A 20,552-nucleotide genomic window follows, 5' to 3' on the forward strand; every position below is an offset into this window, starting at 1 on the left:
AAATGTTTCATCAATTTTAATTTTGTTTAATGTGCCTGTTGAGTTTCAGTGCTGTCATGGCCCTTGTTTTTCCGTGCTGCTGCTCTGGGCTGTTAGTTCAGCAGAGATCAGCACCACAGCTTCAGATCTTTACGACTGAATAAGAGTAGTTCCACGCTGGAATGTGAGCCGTTTCTGCTCACACTGTCCAGGGCAAACAGCCGAGCTGACAGCAGGGCGTTGACCTCATTACTTAGGTTCTAATTTAAGCTGATCCATATAATTTCCAAAACCCCAAAGTATTTCCTCTCCCTCCCATTTTATATATATATTACATAGCTGCTTGGAAAAGACTTACAGCTGTGTGTTGTTGTGAAGCAGGTTAAAGTACAGACGCAGTGTACATTTAGAACGTTAGTTAGATAGTGACCTCCGACCTGCACAAGAACTGTGAGGCCTCACTGAGGGCCAGACCATCATCAAGAACCCAAATCATCTCCCTGTCTACATGTTGCTGAGGCAGGGCTGATCTCATAGAATCACAGCTTGCCTACAGTGCAGAAGGAGTTCATTCGGGCCATTGAGTCAGCACTGACCCTCCAACAGAGCAGTGCGGCGCTCCCTCAGCACTGACCCTCCCACAGTGCGGCGCTCCCTCAGCACTGACCCTCCCACAGTGCGGCGCTCCCTCAGCACTGACCCTCCCACAGTGCGGCGCTCCCTCAGCACTGACCCTCCCACAGTGCGGCGCTCCCTCAGCACCGACCCTCCGACAGTGCGGCGCTCCCTCAGCACTGACCCTCCCACAGTGCGGCGCTCCCTCAGCACCGACCCTCCGACAGTGCGGCGCTCCCTCAGCACTGACCCTCCCACAGTGCGGCGCTCCCTCAGCACTGACCCTCCGACAGTGCGGCGCTCCCTCAGCACTGACCCTCCCACAGTGCGGCGCTCCCTCAGCACTGACCCTCCCACAGTGCGGCGCTCCCTCAGCACTGACCCTACCACAGTGCGGCGCTCCCTCAGCACTGACCCTCCCACAGTGCGGCGCTCCCACAGCACTGACCCTCCCACAGTGCGGCGCTCCCTCAGCACAGACCCTCCCACAGTGTGGCGCTCCCTCAGCACTGACCCCCCCACAGTGCGGCGCTCCCTCAGCACTGACTCTGAGACAGTGCGGCGCTCCCTCAACACTGACCCTCCCACAGTGCGGCGCTCCCTCAGCACTGACCCTCCCACAGTGCGGCGCTCCCTCAGCACCGACCCTCCCACAGTGCGGCGCTCCCTCAGCACTGACCCTCCCACAGTGCGGCGCTCCCTCAGCACCGACCCTCCCACAGTGCGGCGCTCCCTCAGCACTGACCCTCCCACAGTGCGGCGCTCCCTCAGCACTGACCCTCCCACAGTGCGGCGCTCCCTCAGCACTGACCCTCCCACAGTGCGGCGCTCCCTCAGCACTGACCCTCCCACAGTGCGGCGCTCCCTCAGCACTGACCCTCCCACAGTGCGGCGCTCCCTCAGCACTGACCCTCCCACAGTGCGGCGCTCCCTCAGCATTGACCACCTGCCCCGCCCTATCCCCGTAGCGCCACACATTTATCCCACTAATACCCCTAATCTGCATATCCTTCGGCCCATCAAGCACCGTCTCTCCGAAAGAGCATCCCAGGCCCTATCCCCGTAACCCCACATATTTATTCCGCGAATGCACCTAATCTTTGGACACTAAGGGGTAATTTAGCACGGCCAATGCACCCTAACCCGCACATCTTTGGAGTGTGGGAGGAAACCGGTGCACCCGGAGGAAACCCACGCAGACACAGGGAGAATGTGCAAACTCCACACAGACAGTGACCCAATTTGGGAATTGAACCCGGGCCCCTGGCGCTGTGAGGCAGCAGTGCTAACCACTGTGCCGCCCTCATTGCTGTTTGTTGGAACCTGCTGTGTGGAAATGTCTATTGTACAACAGCTGGCACTGATCAACAACAGTCACTTGTTGTGTCTCAGCTTCTACTTCTCAGAGTTATGTAAAAGGGTTGAATAAATTTAGGTCTTTGGGCTTCGCGGGAAACACATCACCCAATTACAGTGTCACAGGATAGAGTCCCATTCCAGCTGCATAGGCATTTAGCCCAGGCTGATGTTCCCAGTGAAGCTACAAGGGAGCGCCGCACTGTGGGAGGGTCAGTGCTGAGGGAGCGCCGCACTGTGGGAGGGTCAGTGCTGAGGGAGCGCCGCACTGTGGGAGGGTCAGTGCTGAGGGAGCGCCGCACTGTGGGAGGGTCAGTGCTGAGGGAGCGCCGCACTGTGGGAGGGTCAGTGCTGAGGGAGCGCCGCACTGTGGGAGGGTCAGTGCTGAGGGAGCACCGTACTGTGGGAGGGTCAGTGCTGAGGGAGCGCCGCACTGTGGGAGGGTCAGTGCAGAGGGAGCGCCGCACTGTGGGAGGGTCAGTGCTGAGGGAGCGCCGCACTGCGGGAGGGTCAGTGCTGAGGGAGCGCCGCACTGTGAGAGGGTCAGTGCTGAGGGAGCGCCGCACTGTGGGAGGGTCAGTGCTGAGGGAGCGCGCACTGTGGGAGGGTCGGTGCTGAGGGAGCGCCGCACTGTGGGAGGGTCAGTGCTGATGGAGCGCCGCACTGTGGGAGGGTCAGTGCTGAGGGAGCGCCGCACTGTGGGAGGGTCAGTGCTGAGGGAGCGCCGCACTGTGGGAGGGTCGGTGCTGAGGGAGCCCCGCACTGTGGGAGGGTCAGTGCTGAGGTAGCACCGCACTGTGGGAGGGTCAGTGCTGAGGGAGCGCCGCACTGTGGGAGGGTCAGTGCTGAGGGAGCGCCGCACTGCGGGAGGGTCAGTGCTGAGGGAGCGCCGCACTGTGGGAGGGTCAGTGCTGAGGGAGCGCCGCACTGTAGGAGGGTCAGTGCTGAAGGAGTGCCGCACTGTCTCAGAGTCAGTGCTGAGGGAGCGCCGCACTGTGGGAGGGTCAGTGCTGATGGAGCGCCGCACTGTGGGAGGGTCTGTGCTGAGGGAGCGCCGCACTGTGGGAGGGTCAGTGCTGAGGGAGCGCCGCACTGTGGGAGGGTCAGTGCTGAGGGAGCACCGCACTGTGGGAGGGTCAGTGCTGAGGGAGCGCCGCACTGTGGGAGGGTCAGTGCTGAAGGAGTGCCGCACTGTCTCAGAGTCAGTGCTGAGGGAGCGCCGCACTGTGGGAAGGTCAGTGCTGAGGGAGCGCCGCACTGTGGGAGGGTCAGTGCTGAGGGAGCGCCACACTGTGGGTGGGTCAGTGCTGAAGGAGTGCCGCACTGTCTCAGAGTCAGTGCTGAGGGAGCGCCGCACTGTGGGAGGGTCAGTGCTGAGGGAGCGCTGCACTGTGGGTGGGTCAGTGCTGAAGGAGTGCCGCACTGTCTCAGAGTCAGTGCTGAGGGAGCGCCGCACTGTGGGGGGGTCAGTGCTGAGGGAGCGCCACACTGTGGGAGGGTCTGTGCTGAGGGAGCGCCGCACTGTGGGAGCGTCAGTGCTGAGGGAGCGCCGCACTGTGGGAGGGTCAGTGCTGAGGGAGCGCCGCACTGTCTCAGAGTCAGTGTTGAGGGAGCGCCGCACTGTGGGAGGGTCAGTGTTGAGGGAGCGCCGCACTGTGGGAGGGTCAGTGCTGAGGGAGCGCCGCACTGTGGGAGGGTCAGTGCTGAGGGAGCGCCGCACTGTGGGAGGGTCGGTGCTGAGGGAGCCCCGCACTGTGGGAGGGTCAGTGCTGAGGGATCACCGCACTGTGGGAGGGTCAGTGCTGAGGGAGCGCCGCACTGTGGGAGGGTCAGTGCTGAGGGAGCGCCGCACTGCGGGAGGGTCAGTGCTGAGGGAGCGCCGCACTGTGGGAGGGTCAGTGCTGAGGGAGCGCCGCACTGTAGGAGGGTCAGTGCTGAAGGAGTGCCGCACTGTCTCAGAGTCAGTGCTGAGGGAGCGCCGCACTGTGGGAGGGTCAGTGCTGATGGAGCGCCGCACTGTGGGAGGGTCTGTGCTGAGGGAGCGCCGCACTGTGGGAGGGTCAGTGCTGAGGGAGCGCCGCACTGTGGGAGGGTCAGTGCTGAGGGAGCGCCGCACTGTGGGAGGGTCGGTGCTGAGGGAGCGCCGCACTGTGGGAGGGTCAGTGCTGAGGGAGCCCCGCACTGTGGGAGGGTCAGTGCTGAGGGAGCACCGCACTGTGGGAGGGTCAGTGCTGAGGGAGCGCCGCACTGTGGGAGGGTCAGTGCTGAGGGAGCGCCGCACTGCGGGAGGGTCAGTGCTGAGGGAGCGCCGCACTGTGGGAGGGTCAGTGCTGAGGGAGCGCCGCACTGTAGGAGGGTCAGTGCTGAAGGAGTGCCGCACTGTCTCAGAGTCAGTGCTGAGGGAGCGCCGCACTGTGGGAGGGTCAGTGCTGATGGAGCGCCGCACTGTGGGAGGGTCTGTGCTGAGGGAGCGCCGCACTGTGGGAGGGTCAGTGCTGAGGGAGCGCCGCACTGTGGGAGGGTCAGTGCTGAGGGAGCACCGCACTGTGGGAGGGTCAGTGCTGAGGGAGCGCCGCACTGTGGGAGGGTCAGTGCTGAAGGAGTGCCGCACTGTCTCAGAGTCAGTGCTGAGGGAGCGCCGCACTGTGGGAAGGTCAGTGCTGAGGGAGCGCCGCACTGTGGGAGGGTCAGTGCTGAGGGAGCGCCACACTGTGGGTGGGTCAGTGCTGAAGGAGTGCCGCACTGTCTCAGAGTCAGTGCTGAGGGAGCGCCGCACTGTGGGAGGGTCAGTGCTGAGGGAGCGCCGCACTGTGGGTGGGTCAGTGCTGAAGGAGTGCCGCACTGTCTCAGAGTCAGTGCTGAGGGAGCGCCGCACTGTGGGGGGGTCAGTGCTGAGGGAGCGCCACACTGTGGGAGGGTCTGTGCTGAGGGAGCGCCGCACTGTGGGAGCGTCAGTGCTGAGGGAGCGCCGCACTGTGGGAGGGTCAGTGCTGAGGGAGCGCCGCACTGTCTCAGAGTCAGTGTTGAGGGAGCGCCGCACTGTGGGAGGGTCAGTGTTGAGGGAGCGCCGCACTGTGGGAGGGTCAGTACTTTAAACCCCTTTAAATTATTTTGCCTGGCTGGTTTAGTATCTTAAAGTGGGACGGCTTACGCACAGCCTCCTCACGGATCACATGGTTGTTGTGTGAAATAGGAGTCTGGTTTACCTCTGAATTTCCAGTCACTAATGCTGTAATAATTTCTCCAATCATGAAGATACAGAGTAATTCGTCTCACAACACCAGGTTAAAGCCCAACAGGTTTATTTGGAATCACGAGCTTTCAGAGTCTCGCTCCTTCATCAAATGGGTGAGTCACTCACATGATGAAGGAGCAGCGCTCCGAAAGCTCGTGCTACCAAATAAACCTGTTGGAATTTAACCTGGTGTTGTGAGACTACTTACTGTCCCCTCCCCAGTCCAACGCCGGCATCTCCACATCGTGAAGATACACAGCTTTGAAGAGTTCCACAGCTTTTATTCAAAGACGGAAGCGGGGCTGTGCTCCCTCGCTTGTGCCACCTCATTCTCAAGCTGTGATTCATGGGGTTTATTTTCCTCCCTTTAGATTGGAGTGCTGCAGTACGCAGAGATAGTGGTTCACGAGTTCAGCCTTGGCGAACACAAGACTGCCCGGAAGGTGGTGGAGGCTGCCAGGAACATCAGCCGTCAGGGCGGTCGCGAGACTAAGACAGCAATGGCAGTCAAAGTGGCGTGGTAAGTGTCATCTCTCTGCATCGCCCAGTCGCTGGGTCTACTCATCATAAAATCTTACAGCACAGAGAAGACCCTCCAGCCCACCCAGTCTGCACTGACAATGAATACCACTCATCCCATTTCCAGCACTTGTCCCATATCCTTGAATGTTCAGATATTTCAAGTGCTCATCCAAATATGTTTTAACGGTTGTAAGGTTTCCGGCCTCCACGACCTTCCCAGGCAGCGCATTCCAGATTCCCACCACCCTCTGAGCGAAAAGTTTTTTCTCAAATCCCTTCTGAATCTCCTTGTAAGTTTATTAAGCTTTTTCTATTGGTGTCACAAGCAGGCTTACATTAACACTGCAATGAAGTTACTGTGAGAATCCCCTAGTCGCCACACTCCGGCGCCTGTCCGGGTAACACTGAGGGAGAATTTAGCACGGCCAATGCACCCTAACCGGCACACCTTTCAGACTGTGGGTGGAAACCGGAGCACCCGGAGGAAACCCACGCAGACACGGGGAGAATGTGCAGACTCCGCACAGACAGTGACCCAAACCGGGAATCGAACCTGGGTCCCTGGCGCTGTGAGGCAGCAGTGCTAACCCCCTGTGCCACCGTGACGTCCCTGCTCTTTAGCCTAAAACTCTGCCCCCTTTTGATTGACCCCTGAACCAAAGGGAACAGCTGCTCCCTACTCACCCTGTACATACCGATCATAATCTTATACACCTCAATCATGTCCCCCCTCAGCCTTCTCTGCTGTAGAGAAAACAATCCAAGGCTATCCAGTCTCCCCTTATAGCTCAAATGCTCCATCCTGGGCAACATCCTGGTTGGTGAATTTCCTCTGTACCCCCTCTAGTGCTATCACATCCTCCTTCTCGTGTACCTGTAGTCTACATAACGGCGTTTGCACACACCTGGATACCATAGGTCTATCTCTCTCTCTGCCACTCTCACAGACAGGCAGATAATGGGGGAGAAATTTGTCTGCGCCTGGCATGCATGCTGTACCTCATGGACATGGGTCAGGAAGGGAATTGATGGGACGTAGGAGCAGGAGGAGGCCATTCGGCCCTTCGAGCCTGCTCCGCCATTCCTCACAATCATGGCTAATCACAGAATCCTACAGTGCAGAAGGAAGCCATTCGGCCCATTGAGTCTGCACCGACCACAATCTCATCCAGGCTTGATCCCCATAACCCCATGCATTTGGCCTAGCTAGTCCCCCTGACACTAAGGGTTAACTTAGCATGGCCAATCCAGCTAACCCGCACATCTCTGGACTGAGAGAGGAAACCGGAGCATTGGGAGGAAGTCCACTCAATATCCTAATCCTGCTTTCTCCCCATAACCTTTGACCCCGTTCGCCCCAAGTGCTATATCCAGCCGCCTCCTGAATACATTCAATGTTTTGGCATCAGCTACTTCCTGTGGGAATGAATTCCACAGGCTCACCACTCTTTGGGTGAAGAAATGTCTCCTCACCTCCGTCCTAAATGGTCTACCCTGAATCCTCAGACTGTGACCCCTGGTTCTGGACTCCCCCCACCATCGGGAATATCCTCCCTGCATCTACCCTGTCTAGTCCTGTTAGAATTTTATAAGTCTCTATGAGAATCCCCCCCTCATTCATCTGAACTCCAGAGAAAGGTGAGAGGGCATCGGTTTAAGGTGAGAGGGGAGAGATACAAAAGTGTCCAGAGAGGCAATTTTTTCACACAGAGGGTGGTGAGTGTCTGGAACGAGCTGCCAGAGGCAGTAGTAGAGGCGGGTACAATTTTGTCTTTTAAAAAGCGTTTTGATAGTTACATGGGTACGATGGGTATAGAGGGATATGGGCCAAATGCGGGCAATTGGGACTAGCTTTGGGGTTTAAAAAAAAAGGGCGGCATGGACAAGTTGGGCCGAAGGGCCTGTTTCCATGCAGTAAACCTCTCTGAATCTATAACTATTTAAAACAAACAGAAACACAAAGCTCAGAAAGATTGGATATGCAGGCAGGAATTTAAATTGATATTTTCCGGCTGGATCTTGGTAAATCTGAGTTTGCAGGGTGCTGAAGGGAAGGTTGATGTGGAGATGGAGTGATCTGTACGTCTCTGCTAGCTGCTGCACTGCGAACCGGGCACTCTCTGTTCTCTGACTGTGAGTGACCTCCTTGGCACGCAGCAGACGCGTGAGCGACTGTTCTCCGTTAACTCTCAGCCAGGGCAAACTGCTTGGTGGTGACCCCGCAGCAAAGGGTCGAGGTCTCACTGAAAGAGCTCATTCATCCGCTCGGGGAACACAACAAGCCCCCGAAACATTTCACATAAAACCTTCCTCTCAGCCGCACACACCCCACACCCCAGGATAAAAATAGCACAATGCCTTCATCTGTCGACCCTGGATTCTGCTCTCAAATGCCCAGTAACGCTGTTCCACTTTCTAAATCTGCTTGTTTTTCTTTTCGTGAATTTGACACATACTACAGCGAGGATTGGAGAATGGAGTGTTTCTCTAAAGAAATTTTCACTATCAAACATTTCCTTAGATAATTCTCTCTCTAGGGCAGTACGGTGGCACAGTGGTTAGCACTGCTGCCTCACAGCGCCAGGGACCCAGGTTCGATTCCGGCCTCGGGTCACTGTCTGTGCAGAGTCTGCACGTTCTCCCCGTGTCAGTGTGGGTTTCCTCCGGGTGCTCCGGTTTCCTCCCACAGTCCGAAAGACGTGCGGGTTAGGTGGGTTGGCCATTCTAAATTGCCTCTTAGTGCCGGGAGATTAGCAGGGTAAATACGTGAGGTTACAGGGATAGAGCCTGGATGGGATTGTGGTCGGTGCAGACTTGATGGGCCGAATGGCCTTCTTCTGCACTGTAGGGATTCTATGATTCTCTCCATTCTCCCATCAAACACTCTGAGGGCAGGTACAGCATGGAGTTAGATACAGAGTAAAACTCCCTCTACACTGTCCTTATCAAACACTCCCAGGACAGGTACAGCACGAGGTTAGATACAGAGTAAAGCTCCCTCTACACTGTCCCCCATCAAACACTCCCAGGACAGGTACAGCACGAGGTTAGATACAGAGTAAAGCTCCCTCTACACTGTCCCCCATCAAACACTCCCAGGACAGGTACAGCACGGGGTTAGATACAGAGTGAAGCTCCCTCTACACTGCCCCCATCAAACACTCCCAGGACAGGTACAGCACGGGGTTAGATACAGAGTAAAGCTCCCTCTACACTGTCCCCATCAAACACTCCCAGGACAGGTACAGCACGGGGTTAGATACAGAGTAAAACTCCCTCTACACTGTCCCCCATCAAACATTCCCAGGACAGGTACAGCATGGGGTTAGATACAGAGTGAAGCTCCCTCTACACTGCCCCCATCAAACACTCCCAGGACAGGAACAGCACGGGGTTAGATACAGAGTAAAGCTCTCTCTACACTGTCCCCATCAAACACTCCCAGGACAGGTACAGCACAGGGTTAGATACAGAGTAAAGCTCCCTCTACACTGTCCCCATCAAACACTCCCAGGACAGGTACAGCACAGGGTTAGATACAGAGTGAAGCTCCCTCTACACTGCCCCCATCAAACACTCCCAGGACAGGTACAGCATGGGGTTAGATACAGAGTAAAGCTCCCTCTACACTGCCCCCATCAAACACTCCCAGGACAGGTACAGCACGGGGTTAGATACAGAGTGAAGCTCCCTCTACACTGCCCCCATCAAACACTCCCAGGACAGGTTCAGCACGGGGTTAGATACAGAGTGAAGCTCCCTCTACACTGCCCCCCATCAAACACTCCCAGGACAGGAACAGCATGGGGTTAGATACAGAGTAAAGCTCCCTCTACACTGTCCCCCATCAAACACTCCCAGAACAGGTACAGCACGGGGTTAGATACAGAGTAAAGCTCCCGCTGCACTGTCCCCATCAAACACTCCCAGGACAGGTACAGCACGGGGTTAGATACAGAGTAAAGCTCCCTCTACACTGTCCCCATCAAACACTCCCAGGACAGGTACAGCACGGGGTTAGATACAGAGTAAAGCTCCCTCTACACTGTCCCCCATCAAACACTCCCAGGACAGGTACAGCCCGGGGTTATGCGATGGGTATCAATGTTCCAGTGGTAGTTAGGGTTGTATTGAGCTTTGAGATTGTTACAATATGAGTTTGCTGACTCTACCCTTTCTATCTCCAGCACTGAAGCATTCAGTCCAGAACGTGGTGGACGGGAAGGAGCCTCCAAGGTTATGGTTGTTGTGACGGATGGTGAATCTCACGATGGAGTGGAGCTTCGTGGCGCACTTGCCGAGTGTGAGAAACGTAACATCAGCCGTTACGCCATTGCGGTAAGAGAGTTTTCACAGTTACACATTACAGTTTATTTATCAGTCACAACTCGGCTTACATTAACACTGCAATGAAGTTACTGTGAAAATGCCCTAGTCGCCACACTCCGGCACCTGTTCGGGTACATTGAGGGAGAATTTAGCACGGCCAATGCACCCTAACCAGCACATCTTTCAGAGTGTGGGAGGAAACCGGAGCACCCGAAGGAAACCCACGCAGACACGGGGAGAACGTGCAGACTCCGCACAGACAGTGACCCGAGGCTGGGAATCGAGTGTGGCGACGAGGGGATTTTCAGAGTAACTTCATTGCAGTGTTAATGTAAACCTACTTATGACACTAATAACTAACCTAAAGCTAAACTAAAAAGAGAGTTCCAAAATCTCTCAATTCTCAGAGACAGAAATTCTAATCTCTGTCGCTAAAAGAGCGATCCCTAATTTTAAAGCAACGCCTCCGTAGCTCTGGACTCCCCCCACAAGAGGAAGCATCCTTTCCATGTCCACCTTGTGAAGACCTTTCAGGATCTTATAAACTTCAATCAAGACACACACAGACACACACAGACACACACACACACACACACACACAGACACACACAGACACACACACAGACACACACAGACACACGCACAGACACACACAGACACACGCACACGCACACAGACACACACAGACACACACAGACACACACAGACACACGCACACGCACACAGACACACACAGACACACACAGACACACACACACGCACACGGACACACACAGACACACACAGACACACACAGACACACACAGACACACGCACACGCACACAGACACACACAGACACACACAGACACACACAGACACACGCACACAGACACACACAGACACACGCACACGCACACAGACACACACAGACACACACAGACACACGCACACAGACACACACAGACACACACAGACACACCTGAACCCCAGTGGAAACAAGCCCAGTCTGTCCGACCTTTCCTCATAAGACAATCTGCCCATTCCAGGTACCAGTCTAGTAAACCCCCTCTGAACTGCCTCTAGTGCAGTTACATCCTTCCTTCATTCCAGAGACTAAACCTGCCCACAGTGTTGGAGAAGTGCGGTGGAATCTTCCAATAACTTGTCAGAGTGCCGATTTCCGCAAGAAAGCGGCTGTGTGTCTCTCCAACAGCACAGCCGAGTTTTCTCTCCGGATTATCTGGCACGCTACCTGAGGTCATGGTCTCCTCCATGGTGGGGCAGGGCTTGATAAAGCTGGCATTGCCAGCTCCACAGAGATAACATTAGAGATAAGCTCACCCCATCCCACCGCACAGACACAGGGGAGCCCCCACAAGCATTGGTGCTACCACCCGCGCCCCCCACCCCCGAACCTACACACCCTTGGACACGAAGAGGCAATTTAGCACGGCCAATCATCCCAACCTGCACATCTTTCAGACTGTGGGAGAAAACCGGAGCACCCGGAGGAAACCCACGTAGACACGGGGAGAATGTGCAAACTCCACACAGACAGTGACCCAAGCCGGGAATTGAACTTGGGTCCCTGGCACTGTGAGGCGGCAGTGCTAACCACCGTGCCACCATGCTGCCTCTAAGATGTTTAAAAGATGTTAGAAAAAATGGAGAACAAGTCTCAACAGCACGGGCAGCACGGTGGCGCAGTGGTTAGCGCTGCTGCCTCACAGCGCCAGGGAACTCGGGTTCAATTCCAGTCTTGAGTCATTGTCAAATCCCAGCCTCCGGTGACTGTCTGTGTGGAGTCATAGAGTCATAGAGGTTTACAGCATGGAAACAGACCCTTCGGCCCAACTTGTCCATGCCACCCTTTTTTTTAAAACCCCTAAGCTAATCCAAATTGCCCGCATTTGGCCCATATCCCTCTATACCCATCGTACCCATGTAACTATCTAAATGCTTTTTAAAAGACAAAATTGTACCCGCCTCTACTACTACCTCTGGCAGCTCGTTCCAGACACTCACCACCCTCTGTGTGAAAAAATTGTCCCTCTGGACACTTTTGTATCTCTCCCCTCTCACCTTAAACCTATGCCCTCTAGTTTTAGACTCCCCTACCTTTGGGAAAAGATATTGACTATCTAGCTGATCTGTGCCCCTCATTATTTTATAGACCTCTATAAGGTCACCCCTCAGCCTCCTACGCTCCAGGGAAAAAAGTCCCAGTCTATCCAGCCTCTCCTTATAACTCAAACATCAAGTCCCGCTAGCATCCTAGTAAATCTTTTCTGCACTCTTTCTAGTTTAATAATATCCTTTCTATAATAGGGTGACCAGAACTGTACACAGCATTCCAAGTGTGGCCTTACCAATGTCTTGTACAACTTCAACAAGACGTCCCAACTCCTGTATTCAATGTTCTGACCGATGAAACCAAGCATGCCGAATGCCTTCTTCACCACTCTGTCCACCTGTGACTCCACTTTCAAGGAGCTATGAACATGTACCCCTAGATCTCTTTGTTCTGTAGCTCTCCCCAACGCCCTGCCACTAACTGAGTCTGCACGTTCTCCCTGTGTCCACGTGGGTTTCCTCCGGGTGCTCCAGTTTCCTCCCACACTCCAAAGATGTGCTGGTTAGGTGGATTGGCCATGGTAAATTGACCCTGAGTGTCAGGGGGATTAGCAGGGTAAATATGTTGAGTTAGGGAGATCGGGCCTGGGTGGGATTGTTGTTGGTGTGGGCTCTATGGGCCGAATGGCCTCCTTCTGCTCTGTCGGGATTCTGTGATTCTGTTCTGTGCTGATAAAGGCTCAGAAATGAAGCAACAATGGGTGATTTTGTGAGTCTGCTGCACAGTGGTTACCTGCAATGTTGCACCTCATCATACTCTCAGCAGTCAGTGCGACCTGACCCACACTGAGGCTCAAGCCAGTGTGTAACCCGGTGTTCCTCCTGCAGGTCCTGGGCCATTACATCCGGAGGCGCAAAGACACCGAGACCTTTATAAAAGAGATCAAATTTATCGCCAGCGACCCAGATGAGAAACATTTCTTCAACGTAAGCGATGAGGCTGCACTAAACGACATTGTGGATGCTCTGGGAGACCGAATATTTGGGTTAGAAGGTAATGATCGTGACACATATTTTAAAATTATTTTTCCCTTCCACCTACTGCCCCAGTTCCTTTTAAATATTTGATCCTGGACATTTGTAGCTGAGGTCGCTGGCTGGAGTGACAGTGTGAGGGAGCTGGATTAACATCAGTACAGATACAGTCAGTAACACAGGGTGCTGGGGGAGAGGGGTTACTGAGTGACAGTGTGAGGGAGCTGGATTAACATCAGTACAGATACAGTCAGTAACACAGGGTGCTGGGGGAGAGGGGTTACTGAGTGACAGTGTGAGGGAGCTGGATTAACATCAGTAGAGATACAGTCAGTAACACAGGGTGCTGGGGGAGAGGCGTTACTGAGTGACAGTGTGAGGGAGCTGGATTAACATCAGGAGAGATACAGTCAGTAACACAGGGTGCTGGGGGAGAGGGGTTACTGAGTGACAGTGTGAGGGAGCTGGATTAACATCAGTACAGATACAGTCAGTAACACAGGGTGCTGGGGGAGAGGGGTTACTGAGTGACAGTGTGAGGGAGCTGGATTAACATCAGTGGAGATACAGTCAGTAACACAGGGTGCTGAGGGAGAGGGGTGACTGAGTGACAGTGTGAGGGAGCTGGATTAACATCAGTGGAGATACAGTCAGTAACACAGGGTGCTGGGGGAGAGGGGTGACTGAGTGACAGTGTGAGGGAGCTGGATTAACATCAGTACAGATACAGTCAGTAACACAGGGTGCTGGGGGGAGAGGGGTTACAGAGTGACAGTGTGAGGGAGCTGGATTAACATCAGTAGAGATACAGTCAGTAACACAGGGTGCTGGGGGAGAGGGGTTACTGAGTGACAGTGTGAGGGAGCTGGATTAACATCAGTACAGATACAGTCAGTAACACAGGGTGCTGGGGGAGAGGGGTTACAGAGTGACAGTGTGAGGGAGCTGGATTAACATCAGCACAGATACAGTCAGTAACACAGGGCGCTGGGGGAGAGGGGTTACTGAGTGACAGTGTGAGGGAGCTGGATTACATCAGTACAGATACAGTCAGTAACACAGGGTGCTGGGGGGAGAGGGGTTACTGAGTGACAGTGTGAGGGAGCTGGATTAACATCAGTAGAGATACAGTCAGTAACACAGGGTGCTGGGGGAGAGGGGTTACTGAGTGACAGTGTGAGGGAGCTGGATTAACATCAGTACAGATACAGTCAGTAACACAGGCTGCTGGGGGAGAGGCGTTACTGAGTGACAGTGTGAGGGAGCTGGATTAACATCAGTACAGATATAGTCAGTAACACAGGGTGCTGGGGGGAGAGGGGTTACTGAGTGACAGTGTGAGGGAGCTGGATTAACATCAGTACAGATACAGTCAGTAACACAGGGTGCTGGGGGGAGAGGGGGGTCACTGAGTGACAGTGTGAGGGAGCTGGATTAACATCAGTACAGATATAGTCAGTAACACAGGGTGCTGGGGGGAGAGGGGTTACTGAGTGACAGTGTGAGGGAGCTGGATTAACATCAGTACAGATACAGTCAGTAACACGGTACTGGGGGGAAAGGGGTTACTGAGTGACAGTGTGAGGGAGCTGGATTAACATCAGGAGAGATACAGTCAGTAACACAGGGTGCTGGGGGAGAGGGGTTACTGAGTGACAGGGTGAGGGAGCTAGATTAACATCAGTAGAGATACAGTCAGTAACACAGGGTGCTGGGGGGAGAGGGGTTACTGAGTGACAGTGTGAGGGAGCTGGATTAACATCAGTACAGATACAGTTAGTAACACAGGGTGCTGGGGGAGAGGGGTTACTGAGTGACAGTGTGAGGGAGCTGGATTAACATCAGTATAGATACAGTCAGTAACACAGGATGCTGTGGGGAGAGGGGTTACTGAGTGACAGTGTGAGGGAGCTGGATTAACATCAGCACAGGTACAGTCAGTAACACAGGGTGCTGGGGGACAGGGGTTATTGAGTGACAGTGTGAGGGAGCTGGGTTAACATCAGTAGAGATACAGTCAGTAACACAGGGTGCTGGGGGGAGAGGGGTTACTGAGTGACAGTGTGAGGGAGCTGGATTAACATCAGGAGAGATACAGTCAGTAACACAGGGTGCTGGGGGGAGAGGGGTTACTGAGTGACAGTGTGAGGGAGCTGGATTAACATCAGTACAGATACAGTCAGTAACACAGGGTGCTGGGGGAGAGGGGTTACTGAGTGACAGTGTGAGGGAGCTGGATTAACATCAGTAGAGATACAGTCAGTAACACAGGGTGCTGGGGGAGAGGCGTTACTGAGTGACAGTGTGAGGGAGCTGGATTAACATCAGCACAGATACAGTCAGTAACACAGGGTGCTGGGGGAGAGGGGTTACTGAGTGACAGTGTGAGGGAGCTGGATTAACATCAGCACAGATACAGTCAGTAACACAGGGTGCTGGGGGGAGAGGGGTTACTGAGTGACAGTGTGAGGGAGCTGGATTAACATCAGGAGAGATACAGTCAGTAACACAGGGTGCTGGGGGGAGAGGGGTTACTGAGTGACAGTGTGAGGGAGCTGGATTAACATCAGTAGAGATACAGTCAGTAACACAGGGTGCTGGGGGGAGAGGGGTTACTGAGTGACAGTGTGAGGGAGCTGGATTAACATCAGCACAGATACAGTCAGTAACACAGGGTGCTGGGGGAGAGGGGTTACTGAGTGACAGGGTGAGGGAGCTAGATTAACATCAGTAGAGATACAGTCAGTAACACAGGGTGCTGGGGGGAGAGGGATTACTGAGTGACAGTGTGAGGGAGCTGGATTAACATCAGTATAGATACAGTCAGTAACACAGGATGCTGTGGGGAGAGGGGTTACTGAGTGACAGTGTGAGGGAGCTGGATTAACATCAGCACAGGTACAGTCAGTAACACAGGGTGCTGGGGGACAGGGGTTATTGAGTGACAGTGTGAGGGAGCTGGATTAACATCAGCACAGATACAGTCAGTAACACAGGGTGCTGGGGGAGCGGGGTTACTGAGTGACAGGGTGAGGGAGCTAGATTAACATCAGTAGAGATACAGTCAGTAACACAGGGTGCTGGGGGGAGAGGGGTTACTGAGTGACAGTGTGAGGGAGCTGGATTAACATCAGTATAGATACAGTCAGTAACACAGGGTGCTGGGGGACAGGGGTTATTGAGTGACAGTGTGAGGGAGCTGGATTAACATCAGTACAGATAGTCAGAAACACAGGGTGCTGGGGGGAGAGGGGTTACTGAGTGACAGTGTGAGGGAGCTGGGTTAACATCAGTAGAGATACAGTCAGTAACACAGGGTGCTGGGGGGAGAGGGGTTACTGAGTGACAGTGTGAGGGAGCTGGATTAACATCAGTAGAGATACAGTCAGTAACACAGGGTGCTGGGGGGAGAGGGTTTACTGAGTGACAGTGTGAGGGAGCTGGATTAACATCAGTGGAGATACAGTCAGTAACACAGGGTGCTGGGGGGAGAGGGGTTACTGAGTGACAGTGTGAGGGAGCTGGATTAACATCAGTAGAGATACAGTCAGTAACACAGGGTGCTGGGGGGAGAGGGGTCACTGAGTGACAGAGTGAGGGAGCTGGATTAACATCAGTACAGATACAGTCAGTAACACAGGGTGCTGGGGGAGAGGGGTTACTGAGTGACAGTGTGAGGGAGCTGGATTAACATCAGTACAGATACAGTCAGTAACACAGGGTGCTGGGGGGAGAGGGGTTACTGAGTGACAGTGTGAGGGAGCTGGATTAACATCAGTACAGATACAGTCAGTAACACAGGGTGCTGGGGGAGAGGGGTTACTGAGTGACAGTGTGAGGGAGCTGGATTAACATCAGTACAGATACAGTCAGTAACACAGGGTGCTGGGGGGAGAGGGGTTACTGAGTGACAGTGTGAGGGAGCTGGATTAACATCAGTAGAGATACAGTCAGTAACACAGGGTGCTGGGGGGAGAGGGGTTACTGAGTGACAGTGTGAGGGAGCTGGATTAACATCAGTACAGATATAGTCAGTAACACAGGGTGCTGGGGGAGAGGGGTTACTGAATGACAGTGTGAGGGAGCTGGATTAACATCAGTAGAGATATAGTCAGTAACACGATGCTGGGGCATAGGGGTTACTGAGTGACAGTGCGAGGGAGCTGGATTAACATCAGTAGAGATACAGTCAGTAACACAGGGTGCTGGGGGGAGAGGGGTTACTGAGTGACAGTGTGAGGGAGCTGGATTAACATCAGGAGAGATACAGTCAGTAACACAGGGTGCTGGGGGGAGAGGGGTTACTGAGTGACAGTGTGAGGGAACTGGATTAACATCAGGAGAGATACAGTCAGTAACACAGGGTGCTGGGGGGAGAGGGGTTACTGAGTGACAGTGTGAGGGAGCTGGATTAACATCAGGAGAGATACAGTCAGTAACACAGGGTGCTGGGGGGAGAGGGGTTACTGAGTGACAGTGTGAGGGAACTGGATTAATATCAGTAGAGATACAGTCAGTAACACAGGGTGCTGAGGGGAGAGGGGTTACTGAGTGACAGTGTGAGGGAGCTGGATTAATATCAGTAGAGATACAGTCAGTAACACAGGGTGCTGGGGGAGAGGGGTCCTGAGTGACAGTGTGAGGGATTAACGTCAGTGGAAATAGTCTGTAACATAGGGTGCTGGGGGAGAGGTTTCATTCTTAAACCCTCTGAAACTGACCCAATGTTGGTATTTGCAGATTGATTTGAATATACGACTTTGGGTCAGATTGGTCGTGAATGATTTTGTTCCTGCTTAGCGACTGACCCGAATCAATCTCCTGTTTCTCTCCTGAATGTCCTTCCAGGAACAATTCAGCAAAACGAAAGCTCTTTTGAGCTGGAAATGTCGCAGGCAGGATTTTCAGCCCATGTCTTGGAGGTAAGCAGTGTGCTGGGCCTTGTTCTGTAATGGGAGTGTGTGTGTGGTGATCAGGGAAAGGGGACGTACTACACTTCCTGTGCCCTTCTGTGCGCAAGGGAGAGTTTGCATTGGGGTGAAGAACTAGGTGGATGAAAGAACAAAAATCTGTGAGGGGAGCAGGGACTAAGTTCCCTCCGTTTGGAGTAGCAATTATTGACCATCAGGATTTATTGGGGCTCCGGATTTACGGAATGACGGATTTAACAGTGCTCTGGGTTTTTGGGAATTTGGGATTTACAGAGTCTGGATTTGTTGGCTGGGTGGCTGACAGTGAGGTTAAATGTCTTGGGCTACAAGGAGATATAGACGAGATGGTTAAATGGCGGATAAGTGGCAGATGGAATTTAACCCTGAAAAGTGTGAGGTGATACATTTTGGAAGAAATAATTTGAATGGTAGGACATTAGGAAGTTCTGTGGAACAAAGGGACCTTGGTGTGTTTGTCCATCGATCTCTGAAGACAGAGAGCATGTTAGTAGGATGGTGAAAAAGGCACATGGGACACTTGCCTTTATCCATCGAGGTGTGGATTACAAAAGCAGGGAAGTCATGTTGGAATTGTATCGAACTTTGAGGAAGCCACTGCTGGAGTACTCTGTGCAGTTCTGGTCGCCACATTATAGGAAGCATGTGATTGCATTGGAGGAGGTGCAGAGGAGATTCACCAGGATGCTGCCTGGGATGGAGCATTTAAGTTATGGAGAGAGATTGGGTAGGCTTGGGTTGTTTTCATTGGAGCAGAGAAGACTGAGGGGCGACCTGATCGAGGTGTACAAGATTATGAGGGGCACGGACAGGGTGGATAAGGAGCAGCTGTTCCCCTGAGTTGAAGGGTCAGTCACGAGGGGACACAGGTTCAAGATGAGGGGCAGGAGGTTTAGGGGGGATGTGAGGAAAAGATCTTTTCCCCAGAGGGTGGTGAGGGTCTGGAATGCGCTGCCTGGGAGGGTGGTGGGGGCGGGGGATGCCTCACATCCTTTAAATAGTCCCTGGATGAACACTTGGCGCGTCGTAACATTCAGGGCAATGGGCCAAGTGCTGGCAGGTGGGATTAGGTGGGAGGTCAGGTGTTTCTTGTGTGTCAGTGCAGCCTCGATGGGCCAAAGGGCCTCTTCTACACTGTGTGATTTTATAATCCTCCTATGATTCTGTTGGGATTATGGATTTGCTCTAACTGTGGTTCTACATGACTGAGTGGGTGGGGGGTTCAGGGTTCAGGGTGAATAACACTGGAGCGGCCCATTGAGCTCCGTCATGGGTCTGAGGACATTCCATTCTGCTAAAGACACACCTGAGAAACGGTAAGAAGCACTGTGGCCAACTCCAGAGCGAGGACCATTGGCAGGTCCTGTATCTCCCTTGCTGGCAGCATCTTCACACCTGTTGAATATGATTCGTGTGAAGGTGGGGAAACTCTTCCTACCCTGGGGAACTGTGGGCCGGAGCTCAGGGAGCGAGATTCAGGCTGAGGTCGGGGGCTGGGATTTTGGGGAATGGGGTGTGCCAGTTGGAGTGGGGCACAGAGGGAGAGAAAGCATGGAGGTGTGGGAGCGGAAGGAGTGGGTTGAGGGTGGGTGAATGTGGGCGGTTCGGCGGGGTGGCGATGGGAGCTGAGGGGATGGAGGCAGGAACGGTTGGGGTGTGGGATAGGATTGGGAGCTCAGCGAGTGGGTGCCAGGCTGTTTGACAGCTTCCTCGTTTGAAATGTAGATCTTGTCTCTTTTGAACCGGAGGCTTCACTTTCCTGCCAACCCTCTGACATTCCTGAAACCTGCACCGTCCAATATAAACATGGGCTCCTTTAAAAAAAACACAATACTCTTCAAGCTCATTCTTCTGGCCGTCTGCATCACACTGCTTCACATTGAGCCTCCCACAAGGAAATTGGGAATTCTCTGGACCAAGGCTGTTGTGTACCAATTCCTGCTGACCTTTGTAACCCGTAACCTATTTAAAATCGATTTGAGAAACACCCTCAATTTTGGGTGATTCTGGCTCAGCTGCGCTAGCCGAATAAACAGGAATAAAAATAGGCGACTCGGGTTTCTTTGCTTATGAGTGAGTTAAATTCAGTGAGGATAATATTTTATTGAGACCTGAATAAGCTGTGATTGTAAATTGCCGATCAGCTTTCAGACACAGTAAGAAGTCTCACAACATCAGGTTAAAGTCCAACAGGTTTATTTGGTATCACGAGCTTTTGGAGCGCTGCCCCTTCATCAGGTAACCCTAACCCTCACCTGATGAAGGGGCAGCGCTCTGAAAGCTCGTGCTACCAAATAAACCTGTTGGACTTTAACCTGGTGTTGTGAGACTTCTTACTGTGTTTACCCCAGTCCAACGCCAGCATCTCCACATCATAGCTTTCAGACAGTGAAGGGATACAGCTGCTTACACGGTGGGTGGCACGGTGGCACAGTGGGCGGCACGGTGGCACAGTGGGCGGCACGGTGGCACAGTAGT

General features: G+C 53.7%; 1 protein-coding gene across 1 annotated transcript in view; it reads left to right on the plus strand.

Annotated features, from left to right (window-relative positions):
• itga10 (integrin, alpha 10) overlaps nucleotides 1-20,552 on the plus strand; it is a 177,623-nt gene that overhangs the window by 54,653 nt on the left and 102,418 nt on the right. Inside the window, exons 7-10 of the mRNA XM_078204773.1 lie at nucleotides 5,557-5,705; nucleotides 9,895-10,045; nucleotides 12,979-13,144; nucleotides 17,974-18,047. Of these exons, the coding sequence (XP_078060899.1) occupies nucleotides 5,557-5,705; nucleotides 9,895-10,045; nucleotides 12,979-13,144; nucleotides 17,974-18,047 (540 nt within the window). The remainder of the gene's footprint in view (nucleotides 1-5,556; nucleotides 5,706-9,894; nucleotides 10,046-12,978; nucleotides 13,145-17,973; nucleotides 18,048-20,552) is intronic.

This window comes from Mustelus asterias, unplaced genomic scaffold (genome assembly GCF_964213995.1).
Source record: "Mustelus asterias unplaced genomic scaffold, sMusAst1.hap1.1 HAP1_SCAFFOLD_443, whole genome shotgun sequence".
NCBI lineage: Eukaryota > Metazoa > Chordata > Chondrichthyes > Carcharhiniformes > Triakidae > Mustelus > Mustelus asterias.